This window comes from Moschus berezovskii, chromosome 7 (assembly GCF_049115385.1).
Source record: "Moschus berezovskii isolate FMDL1 chromosome 7, NW_MosBer_1.0, whole genome shotgun sequence".
Taxonomy (NCBI): Eukaryota; Metazoa; Chordata; class Mammalia; order Artiodactyla; family Moschidae; genus Moschus; species Moschus berezovskii.
The window spans coordinates 86,340,825-86,353,131 of record NC_142466.1 but is presented as its reverse complement, the minus strand read 5'-3'; the positions used below and the strand labels follow the sequence as shown (position 1 = coordinate 86,353,131).

The 12,307-nt window shown below is 36.5% G+C and overlaps 1 protein-coding gene across 3 annotated transcripts in view; it reads left to right on the top strand.

Annotated features, from left to right (window-relative positions):
- Positions 1–12,307, top strand: part of AGTPBP1 (ATP/GTP binding carboxypeptidase 1) — a 205,281-nt gene that overhangs the window by 129,604 nt on the left and 63,370 nt on the right. For all 3 annotated transcript variants that reach the window (XM_088838077.1, XM_088838076.1, XM_088838078.1), the window contains one exon: positions 35–183. In XM_088838077.1, coding sequence (XP_088694203.1) covers positions 35–183 — 149 coding nt within the window. The remainder of the gene's footprint in view (positions 1–34; positions 184–12,307) is intronic.

The following is a 12,307-nucleotide window of genomic DNA, read 5'->3' as shown; positions in this document are numbered from 1 at the left end:
CCTAATTTTCATCAAATTTATTTTCTGTTTTCAGAAATGAATATGACCTTATTCTGAACTCAGACATAAATAGCAATCATTATCATCAGTGGTTTTACTTTGAAGTCAGTGGAATGCGACCAAGTATTGCTTATAGGTTCAACATCATTAACTGTGAAAAGTCCAACAGTCAGTTTAATTATGGTAAGACAACATTTCATCTAAATTGAATACAACTAAAGATTTATTACATATGCTACTTAAAGTTTTTAATGAAGTCTGTTCATCCAGAAGAGAATTACATAAAGTAATCTCTTTTTTAACTTTTTTATTTTGAGTAGAGTCATCAAAAGTTAAGAGTTGTAGAAGTCGCAAAAAAGTTCCATGTTCTCTTCACCAGATTTCCTTTAATGGATACATCCTATGTAACTGTACTAGAATGCCAAAACCAGGGTTTGACGTTGGCACAGTGTGGGTGCATAATTCTGTGCCTTTGTATTACATTTGTAAATTCTTATTATTGTCACCACAACTAGGATAGAGAATTCTTTCAGTACCACCAAGCCTGTTCTACTCCTATATAGTTCACCAATAAGTTGTAGTTTTCTGTAAATTTTAAAAGCTAATTGAAGAAGTTTCCTTTTATTACTAGTTTACTGAGATTTTTTGTTTAAATGGGTATTAAATTTTGATATGCTTTTTTTCATCAAATGGTTTGATCATATTTCTTCTTTAGCCTGTCAAATGGGATATTACATTAATTCATTTTTGAATACTGAACCAGCTTTTTTATCTGTGAACTGAATTAAATATGTGAATTATAGTCATTGTATATAATTGCTAATGTTTTATTAAGAATTTTTAAATTTCTATTCAAGAGGTATATTGAGATATATATATATATATATGTTTTTTGGTATCATATCTGATTTTGGTGTATCATGGTAACAATTACTTCTAAACTAGTTGAGTCATACTCCCTCCTCTTATTTTCTGGAAGAGCTTGTGAATATTTGGTGTTAATTCTTAAATGCTTGGTAAAATTCTCCAGAGAAATCATCTGGGCCAGGAGATTTCTTATTTGGAACGCTTTTAAATTAGAGATTAAATTTCTTCTTTAACAGTTTTAGGACTATTCAGATTATCTGTTTCACCTTGAGTGAGTTATAGTAGTTTGTTCTTTATAGGAACTGATCAGTTTCTTCTAAATTTTCAAATGTGTATGTAAAGTTGTTCATAGTATTTTCTTACTGTCTTTTTAGTATCTTCAGGGTCTCTAGTGATACCCTGTATTTAATTCCTGACAATAGTAACTTGTGTCTTGTCTTTATTTTTCTTGGTCAGTTTTGTTAAAAAACCAGCTTTTTGTTTTACTGTTTTTCTCATGAGGCAGTTTTTAAAAACTCTAGGGTTGTACCAGCAAAAAAGCTATATTTATACTCTCATTTAAGGCTTTGTACTTATTAGTACTTTATTTATTTATTTATTTTTTTTAAGATTTAAAATTTTTATTTTATCAACAATCAACAGTGTGAAAGGCAACCTATGGAATGGGAGAAAGTATTTGCAAACCATATTTGAAAAAGAGGTTAATCTCCAAATATACAAGAAACTATTTTTTTTTTTACACTGATATCAGTTTATTTTATTTTTTTTTTATTTCTAAAAAAGAATTTTATTAAAAAAGCACAAATGCAAAGAAATGAACAGAGGAAAATTTATGTGTCGAACCTGGACTGGTCACTTATGATAATATACATGCTACAATTCCATTCTCTCCAATCATTCCACCTTCACCCTCTCCCACAGAGTCCCAAAGACTGTTCTAAATGCCTGTGTCTCTTTTGCAGTCTCTTATACAGGGTTTAGGTTACCATTTTTCTAAATTCCATATATATGCGTTAATATACGGTATTGATGTTCTTCTTTCTGGCTTACTTCACTCTGTATAATTGGCTCCAATTTCATCCACCTCATTAAAACTGATTCAAATGCATTCTTTTTGATGGCTGAGAAATACTCCATTGTGTATATGTACCAAAGCTTTCTTATCCATTCATCTGCAGATGGACATCTAGGTTGCTTCCATGTCCTGGCTATTATAAACAGTGCTGCAATGAACATTGGAGTACATGTGTCTCTTTCAATTCTGGTTTCCTCGGTGTGTATGCCCAGGAGTGCGATCGCTGGATCATATGGCAGTTCTATTTCCAGTTTTCTGAGGAATCTCCACACTGTTCTCCATAGTGGCTGTACCAGTTTGCATTCCCACCAACAGTGTAAGAGGGTTCCCTTCTCTCCACACCCTCTCCAGCACTTATTGCATGTAGACTTTTGGATAGCAGCCATTCTGACTGGTGTGAAATGGTATCTCATTGTGGTTTTGATTTGCATTTCTCTGATGATGAGGGATGTTGAGCATTTTTTCATGTGTTTATTAGCCATCTTTATGTCTTCTTTGGAGAAATGTCTGTTTAGTTCTTTGGCCCATTTTTTGATTGGGTCACTTAGTTTTCTGGAATTAAGCTGCAGGAGCTGCTTGTATAATTTGGAGATTAATCCTTTATCAGTTGCTTCATTTGCTATTATTGTCTCCCATTCTGAAGGTTGTCTTCTCACCTTGCTTAGAATTTCCTTTGCTGTGCAGAAGCTTTTGGTTTTAATTAGGTCCCATTTGTTTATTTTTGCTTTTATTTCCAATATTCTGGGAGGTGGGTCTTGGAGGATCCTGCTGTGATTTATGTCGGAGAGTGTTTTGCCTACGTTCTCCTCTAGGAGTTTTATAGTTTCTGGTCTTACATTTAAATCTTTAATCCATTTTGAGTTTATTTTGGTGTATGGTGTTAGGAAGTGTTCTAGTTTCATTCTTTTCCAAGTGGCTGACCAGTTTTCCCAGCACCACTTGTTAAAGAGACTGTCTTTTCTCCATTTTATATTCTTGCCTCCTTTGTCGAAGATAAGGTGTCCATAGGAGCGTGGGTTTATCTCTGGGCTTTCTATTTTGTTCCATTGATCTATATTTCTGTCTTTATGCCAGTACCATACTGTCTTGATGACTGTGGCTTTGTAATAGAGCCTGAAGTCCGGCAGGTTAATTCCCCCAGTTCCATTCTTCTTCCTCAAGATTGCTTTGGCTATTCGAGGTTTTCTGTATTTCCATACAAATTGTGAGATTATTTGTTCTAGTTCTGTGAAAAATATTGTTGGTAGCTTGATAGGGATTGCATTGAATGTATAAATTACTTTGGGTAGTATACTCATTTTTACAATATTTATTCTTCCAATCCACGAACACGGTATATTTCTCCATCTATTCATGTCCTCTTTGATTACTTTCACTAGTGTTTTATAGTTTTCTATGTACAAGTCTTTTGTTTCCTTAGGTAGATATATTCCTAAGTATTTAATTGTTTTCATTGCAACAGTGAATGGAATAGTTTCCTTAATTTCTCTTTCTATTTTCTCATTATTAGTGTATAGGAATGCAAGGGATTTCTGTGTGTTGATTTTATATCCTGCAACTTTGCTGTAATCATTGATTAGCTCTAGTAGTTTTCTGGTAGAGTCTTTAGGGTTTTCTGTGTAGAGGATCATGTCATCAGCGAACAGTGAAAGCTTTACTTCTCTTTTTCCAATTTGTATTCCTTTTATGTCTTTTTCTGCTCTGATTGCTGTGGCCAAAACTTCCAGAACTATGTTGAATAGTAGTGGTGAGAGTGGGCACCCTTGTCTTGTTCCTGACTTTAGGGGAAATGCTTTCAGTTTTTCACCATTGAGGATAATGTTTGCTGTGGGTTTGTCATATATAGCTTTTATTATGTTGAGGTATGTCCCTTCAATTCCCACTTTCTGGAGAGTTTTTATCATAAATGGATGTTGAATTTTGTCGAAGGCTTTCTCTGCATCTATTGAGATAATCATATGATTTTTATTTTTCAGTTTGTTAATGTGGTGTATTACGTTGATTGATTTGCGTATATTGAAGAATCCTTGCATTCCTGGGATAAAGCCCACTTGGTCATGATGTATGATCTTCTTAATGTGTTGTTGGATTCTGATTGCTAGAATTTTGTTAAGGATTTTCTCAGCTATTTTCTGGAAGAGTTTGAGTAGAATAGGTGTTAGCTCTTCTCTAAATTTTTGGTAGAATTCAGCTGTGAAGCCGTCTGGACCTGGGCTTTTGTTTGCTGGGAGATTTTTGATTACAGTTTCAATTTCCGTGCTTGTGATGGGTTTGTTCAGATTTTCTATTTCTTGCTGGTTCAGTTTTGGAAAGTTGTACTTTTCTAGGAATTTGTCCATTTCTTCCAGGTTATTCATTTTATTGCCATATAATTGCTGATAGTATTCTCTAATAATCCTTTGTATTTCTGTGTTGTCAGTTGTGATCTCTCCATTTTCATTTCTAATTTTATTGATTTGGTTTTTCTCCCTTTGTTTCTTGATGAGTCTGGCTAGTGGTTTGTCAATTTTATTCACCTTTTCAAAGAACCAGCTTTTGGCTTTGTTGATTTTTGCTATGGTCTCTTTTGTTTCTTTTGCATTTATCTCTGCCCTAATTTTTATGATTTCTTTCCTTCTACTGACCCTGGGGTTCTTCATTTCTTCCTTTTCTAGTTGCTTTAGATGTAGAGTTAGGTTATTTAGTTGACTTTTTTCTTGTTTCTTGAGGTATGCCTGTATTGTTATGAACTTCCCCCTTAGCACTGCTTTTACAGTGTCCCAGAGGTTTTGGGTTGTTGTGTTTTCATTTTCATTCATTTCTATGCATATTTTGATGTCTCTTTTGATTTCTTCTATGATTAGTTCATTATTCAGCAGCGTGTTGTTCAGTCTCCATATGTTGGCACTTTTAACAGTTATTCTCCTGTAATTGAGATCTAATCTTACTGCACTGTGGTCAGAAAAGATGCTTGGAATGATTTCAATTTTTTTGAATTTACCAAGGCTAGATTTATGTCCCAGGATGTGATCTATCCTGGAAAAGGTTCTGTGTGCGCTTGAGAAAAAGGTGAAATTCATTGTTTTGGGATGAAATGTCCTGTAGATATCTATTAGGTCTAACTGTTCTATTATATCATTTAAAGATTGTGTTTCCTTGTTAATTTTCTGTTTAGTTGATCTATTCATAGATGTAAGTGGGGTGTTAAAATCTCACTATTATTGTGTTATTGTTAATTTCCCCTTTCATACTTGTTTTAATTGTCTTACATATTGCGGTGCTCATATGTTAGGTGCATAAATATTTATAATTGTTATATCTTCTTCTTGGGTTGATCCTTTGATCATTATGTAGTTTCCTTGTTTGTCTCGTTTCACAGCCTTTGTTTTAAAGTCTATTTTATCTGATATGAGTATTGCTACTCCTGCTTTCTTTTGGTCTCTATTTGCATGGACTATCTTTTTCCAGCCCTTCACTTTCAGTCTGTATGCGTCCCTCGTTTTGAGGTGGGTCTCTTGTAGACAACATATATGGGGGTTTTGTTTTTGTATCCATTCAGCCAGCCTTTGTCTTTTGGTTGGGGCATTCAACCCATTTACATTTAAGGTAATTATTGAAAAGTAGGATCCCGTAGCCATTTTCTTTATTGCTTTGGGTTCAAGTTTATACACTCTTTCTGTGATTCCTGTCTATAGAAGATCCTTTAGCATTTGTTGGAGAGCTGGTTTGGTGATGCTGAATTCCCTCAGCTTTTGCTTGTCTGTAAAGCTTTTGATTTCTCCTTCATATTTGAATGAGATCCTTGCTGGGTATAGTAATCTGGGCTGTAGGTTATTTTCTTTCATCACTTTAAGTATATCTTGCCACTCCCTTCTGGCCTGAAGAGTCTCTGTTGAAAGATCAGCTGTTATCCTTATGGGAATCCCCTTGAGTGTTATTTGCTGCTTTTCCCTTGCTGCTTTTAATATTTGTTCTTTGTGTTTGATCTTTGTTAATTTGATTAATATGTGTCTTGGAGTATTTCGCCTTGGGTTTATCCTGTTGGGGACTCTCTGGATTTCTTGGACTTGGGTTATTATTTCTTTCCCTATTTTAGGGAAGTTTTCAACTATTATCTCCTCAAGTATTCTCTCATGGTCTTTCTTTTTGTCTTCTTCTTCTGGGACTCCTATGATTCGAATGTTGGAGCGTTTAACATTATCCCAGAGGTCTCTAATATTGTCCTCATTTCTTTTAATTCGTTTTTCTTTTTTCCTCTCTGTTTCATTTATTTCTACAATTCTATCTTCTAGTTCACTTATCCTGTCTTCTGCCTCTGTTATTCTACTGTTTGTTCCCTCCAGAGTGTTTCTGATCTCATCTAGTGCATTATTCATTGTATATTGACTCTTTTTTATTTCCTCTAAGTCCTTATTAAATCTTTCTTCCATCTTCTCAATCCTTTTCTCCAGGTTATTTATCTGTAACTCCATTTTACTTTCAAGATTTTGAATCATTTTCACCATCAAAATTCGAAATTCTTTATCAGGTAGATTCCCTATATCTTCTTCTTTTGTTTGTGTTGGTGGGCAATTATCTTGTTCCTTTACTTGCTGGGTATTTCTCTGCCTCTTCATCTTGCTTATATTGCTTTGCTTGGGGTGTCCTTTCCCTCTTCTTGCAGTTTGTGGAGTTCTCTTTATTATGTAGTTTCTTCGCTGTGTGTGGGGTTGGACAGGTGACTTGTCCAGGTTCCCTGGTTAGGGAAGCATGTGTCGGTGTTCTGGTGGGTGGAGCTGGATTTCTTCTCTTTCCTTTAGAAGACAATGGGCTACTTTTCTGGGAGCCTGATGTCCTCTGCCAGTATTCAGAAGTTGTTTTGTGGACTTTACTCCACGTTCAAATGTTCTTCTGATGAATTTGTGGGGAAGAAAGTGGTCTCGCCGTCGTGTTCCTTCCTCCCCAGAACACTGGATTCTTATATTCCACTTGGTCGTGGAGTATCTCTTCCCAGCTGCTCCAGCAAGGCACAGCCGCTGCAGCTTACCTTGGACGAGGGGTATCTCCTCAAGGCCGCCCCTCCTGCTTTGAATGTGGATCAGCTCCTCCCGGCCCTCCGGTGCCCAAGCAGCCACCGCCTCCTGAAAGTGGTACAGCTCCTCTCGGCCACCGCCCTAACTCTGGGCGCGGGGCAGCTCCTCTCAGCCACGATTCTGCACGTGGTCGGTTGCGCCAGGAGCCGGGCGTCTCTCGCGTCTGCGCCGCCGGGAGCCGGGCGTCTCTCGCGTCTGCGCCGCCGGGAGCCGGGCGTCCTGGGAAACTGCTTGACTGTCAGGCAGGTTGGGCAGTCGTAATATCACAGTGCCTAAAGCAAAGCTGGTGGGAGGTCCTTTCCAGCAGTTAACCTTTTTGAGTTCTAGCCAACAAACCACCATTAATCTAGGTGTCCCCCTTCTGCACCCATTCTAAACATGACAAAGTTGCCAGGATGGGGGCACCAAGGAAGAGGTATTTCTGGTCTGTGGGGCCTGTTATGTTATTAGTACTTTAATAGATGTCAAACTTGGGGTTATTTGCCAAGGCATCAGGTTTTTATAGTCAGGTATTATTTCAATGGAAGATTACTTAATTGTATAAACTTAATATCAGTAATTGAAAATTAAGACATAAAATTTTAAGTATTTTATTTGATGATAATTTTGTGTAAAAGAAAAATTTTTTTCTGGTGTATAAAGATTGAAGAGCTTAAACAGCTAAGGCATGATATGCTATATTATCTGTTTCAGATAAATGTTCTAAAATGTTAAAAGCATGAATATGATGATACTCCATAAGGGGACATTTCTGAAAATTGAAGCTTTCAAGATTTGATTCTTCCCATTGTCATTATTTATATGGAAAACAGAAAATTGTATACTCCAGATAATTATTTCACATACATAGGATAAAGCTTTAGTCAGATTCACTAATTAATGTAATAATTATGGGAAGATAAGGCTCATAATATCTGGTTTAGTTATAAACATTTTTAAAGTTTTTAAAATGTTTTAAGTAATTAATTTTAAATGATGTATTCTTATAAAAATATATTTTGACTAAGGATTCAGTGGTTATATTGACTTACATGAATAGTGATATGAATATTCTTGATAAAATCTTGTTTTATTTTTTGACTTTTGGGTATGACTGCTAATCATTGAATGTCCTATTTTTTAGAAACATTTGTTGACCTTAAACTTTGATATAACTTTAAAAATTACCTTAATTGAAAAATCATTCAAAATAATACCAAAATAAGTAAAGAATCTTATGTTTTCCCTATTTAACTTATAAATATTCAATATAATGCTAACATAATAGTTTACAGGAGTGAAGGACAATTATGAGTAAAATATAAAAGCATATTTATTCCAGAAATGATAGAGAATATTCAAATACTAGTGCTATAGGTAGATGGTATCTTTACTAACTATATTTATTTATTGACTCTATAAAATAGTACACTAAGCTTTATTAAAATACTTTAATTTTTACAATTAAAAGCACATATTTTGGAGTGATATTTCTCTATTTAAAAAACTATTTCTGTGTGATAATTTCTTTAGTGTCATTTTAAATTTAAAATTGATAAAATTCTATAACTAAAACCAAGTCAAAACATTGAGACAGATGGCTGCTTTAAGTTTCCCCTTCTTTTCACCCTTAGCCCTTTGGGTATTCTTGTTTGTATTCAGTTCAGTTCAGTTCAGTCGCTCAGTTGTGTCCGACTCTTTGCTACCCCATGAATCACAGCACTTGCCAACAAATGTCCGTTTAGTCAAAGCTATGGTTTTTCCCGTGGTCATGTATGGATGTGAGAGTTGGACTGTGAAGAAAGCTGATCACCGAAGAATTGATGCTTTTGAACTGTGGTGCTGGAGAAGACTCTTGAGAGTCCCTTGGACTGCAAGGAGATCCAACCAGTCCATTCTAGAGGAGATCAATCCTGGGTGTTCATTGGAAGGACTGATGCTAAAGCTGAAACTGCAATACTTTGGCCACCTCATGCGACAAGTTGACTCACTGGAAAAGACTCTAATGGGAAAAGGTCAGTCTTCATTCCAATCCCAAAGAAAGGCAATGCCAAAGAATGCTCAAACTACCGCACAATTGCACTCATCTCACACACTAGTTAAGTCGTGCTCAAAATTCTCCAAGCCAGGCTTCAGCAATATGTGAACCGTGAACTTCCAGATGTTCAAGCAGGTTTTAGAAAAGGCAGAGGAACCAGAGATCAAATTGCCAACATCCACTGGATCGTGGAGAAAGCAAAAGAGTTCCAGAAAAACATCTATTTCTGTTTAATTGACTATGCCAAAGCCTTTGACTGTGTGGATCACAATAAACTGTGGAAAATTCTGAAAGGGATGGAAATACCAGACCACCTGACCTGCCTCTTGAGAAACCTGTATGCAGGTCAGGAAGCAACAGTTAGAACTGAACATGGAACAACAGACTGGTTCCAAATAGGAAAAGGAGTTTGTCAAGGTTGTATATTGTCACCCTGCTTATTTAACTTGTTTGTATTACTATTAATATATCATACTTTCCAAACTCACTTTGTAGAAAATCTGGAAAACAGAATGTTGTTAAGAAGAAAATTAAAAGCATCAACATCATCCAAAGAAATTTATTTTAATGTTTGTTGTTTCTTTCCAGTTTTTTTTAAATAATGCATTATGTGATCTTTCCATACATATAGTTATGTGTTTTTTAAAAAAATGCTGATAACCCACACAGTTTCATAACCTGCATATTAACTAAACATTATATCATCATTATTTTTCCGGTCATTAAACAAATATCCCTCTGAAGCATAGTTTAATGGATATCTTATCGAAGTTCTGTAACTCATTTATCCAACTGTTCCTTTGTTAGAATTTTAAGCATTTTTATTTTGATTCTAGTTTTATTGAGATTAATTGACCTACAGCACTGTATAAGTTTAAACTGTACAGCATATGATTTGACTTATAAAATGTTTACAAAGTTTAGTGACCCTATTACACCTTCAGTTCAGTACAGTTCAGTTCAGTTCAGTCGCTCAGTTGTGTCCGACTCTTTGCGACCCCATGAATCACAGCACGCCAGGCCTCCCTGTCCATCACCAACTCCTGGAGTTCACTCAAACTCTTGTCCATCGAGTCGGTGATGCCATCCAGCCATCTCATTCTCGGTTGTCCCCGTCTCTTCCCACCCCTAATCCCTCCCAGCATCAGACTCTTTTCCAGTGAGTCAACTCGTCACATGAGGTGGCCAAAGTATTGGAGTTTCAGCTTCAGCTTCAGTTCTTCCAATGAACACCCAGGATTGATCTCCTTTAGAATGGACTGGTTAGATCTCCTTGCAGTCCCAGGGACTCTCAAGAGTCTTCTCCAGCACCACAGTTCAAAAGCATCAATTCTTCGGTGATCAGCTTTTTTCACAGTCCAACTCTCACATCCATACATGACCATGGGAAAAACCATAGCCTTGACTAGACAGACCTTTGTTGGCAAAGTAATGTCTCTGCTTTTTAATATGCTATCTAGGTTGGTCATAACTTTCCTTCCAAGGAGTAAGCGTCTTTTAATTTTCTGGCTGCAATCAGCATCTGCAGTGATTTTGGAGCCCCCCAAAATAAAGTCTGACACTGTCTCCACTGTTTCTCCATCTATTTCCCATGAAGTGCTATTACACCTTCAGTTCAGTTCAGTCGCTCAGTCGTGTCCGACTCTCTGCGACCCCATGAATCACAGCACGCCAGGCCTCCCTGTCTGTCACCAACTCCCAGAGTTCACTCAAACTCATGTCCACAGAGTCGGTGATGCCATCCAGCCATCTCATTCTCTGTCGTCCCCTTCTTCTCCCGCCCCCAATCTTTGCCAGCATCAGAGTCTTTTCCAGTGAGTCAACTCGTCGCATGAGGTGGCCAAAGTATTGGAGCTTCAGCTTTAGAATTAGTCCTTCCAATGAACACCCAGGATTGATCTCCTTTAGAATGGACTGGTTGGATCTCCTTGCAGTCCAAGGGACTCTCAAGAGTCTTCTCCAGCACCACAGTTCAAAAGCATCAATTCTTCGGCGATCAGCTTTCTTCACAGTCCAACTCTCACATCCATACATGACCACGGGAAAAACCATAGCCTTGACTAAACGGACCTTTTTTGGCAAAGTAATGTCTCTGCTTTTTAATATACTATCAAGGCTGGTCATAACTTTCCTTCCAATTCCATGCAGAGTACATCATGTAAAATGTCAGGCTGGATGAATCACAAGCTGCAATCAAGAGTGCTGGGAAAAATAACAAATATGATACCACTCTAATGGTGGAAAGTGAAGAGGAACTAAAGAGCCTCTTGATAAGGGTGAAAGGGCAGAGTGAAAAGCTGGCTTGAAACTCAACATTAAAAAACTGAGATCATGGCAATTGGTCCCATCACTTCCTGGAAAATAGAAGGGAAAAAGTGGAAGCAGTGACACCACAACTCTCATCAACTTCTGGCCCTCGTGATACTCTAGCATTTGTTTGGGAGCTTTGTTATGTTGTGTTGCTCTAGCATCTCTAGATTTTAATCGTTCTGATTTGTTAGTCTTGTGCTCCATCCTTGTTGCTCTCTTATCACTTTGCTTTTTAAATTATTTTAACTTCATAAAATAACATTCTGTAGTCTTTTTCAAAAATGATTTAACAGTTTTTTCAAACTTTATTTTTCCTGAATAGTTTTTTCTCAGTATTATTCTGAATAATTTTATCAGACACCCCCAAATTTCCATTGCATAAACTTATAGAATAATGTGGAAGAAACTGGATTTCTTACATTAAATCTTGCCACTAGAACATGGTGTATGTATTTAATTTCTCAAGTTTTTATTCCCACACCTTAATTTTTTAGTTTTCTTCTTGTAAGTTCCATACACTTCTTTTTACCTTTATTCTTAAGTATTTTGTGTATTGTTTTTTTTTTTTCTGTTTCCCTGTTCTGAAAGAGTACGTCTCCCTATTTTCAAGTTTGCCATTAATTAGAATTAAGGAAGCTGATGGGCTTCCCTGGTAGCTCAGCTGGTAAAGAATCTGCCTACAATGCAGGAGACTCTGGTTCAGTTCTTGGGTTAGGAAGATCCCTTGGAGAAAGAGATAGGCTACCCACTCCCATTTTCTTGGGCTTCCCTGGTAGCTCAGACAGGAAGCTGAGGATTTTTGTTTCCTTGAAAATCAAACTCCTTACTGAACTTTCTTATTAGCTCTCAGTGTTTCTCAGTTGATACTTTGAATTTTTTTGGTAGTTCCTTAGAATTTATTATCCCTAGTTATGTAATTAATTGTTTCATTGCTTTTGGCTAGATCATTGAGATTGTTTAAAGGAAGACTTTGGGCATGTTTTATTT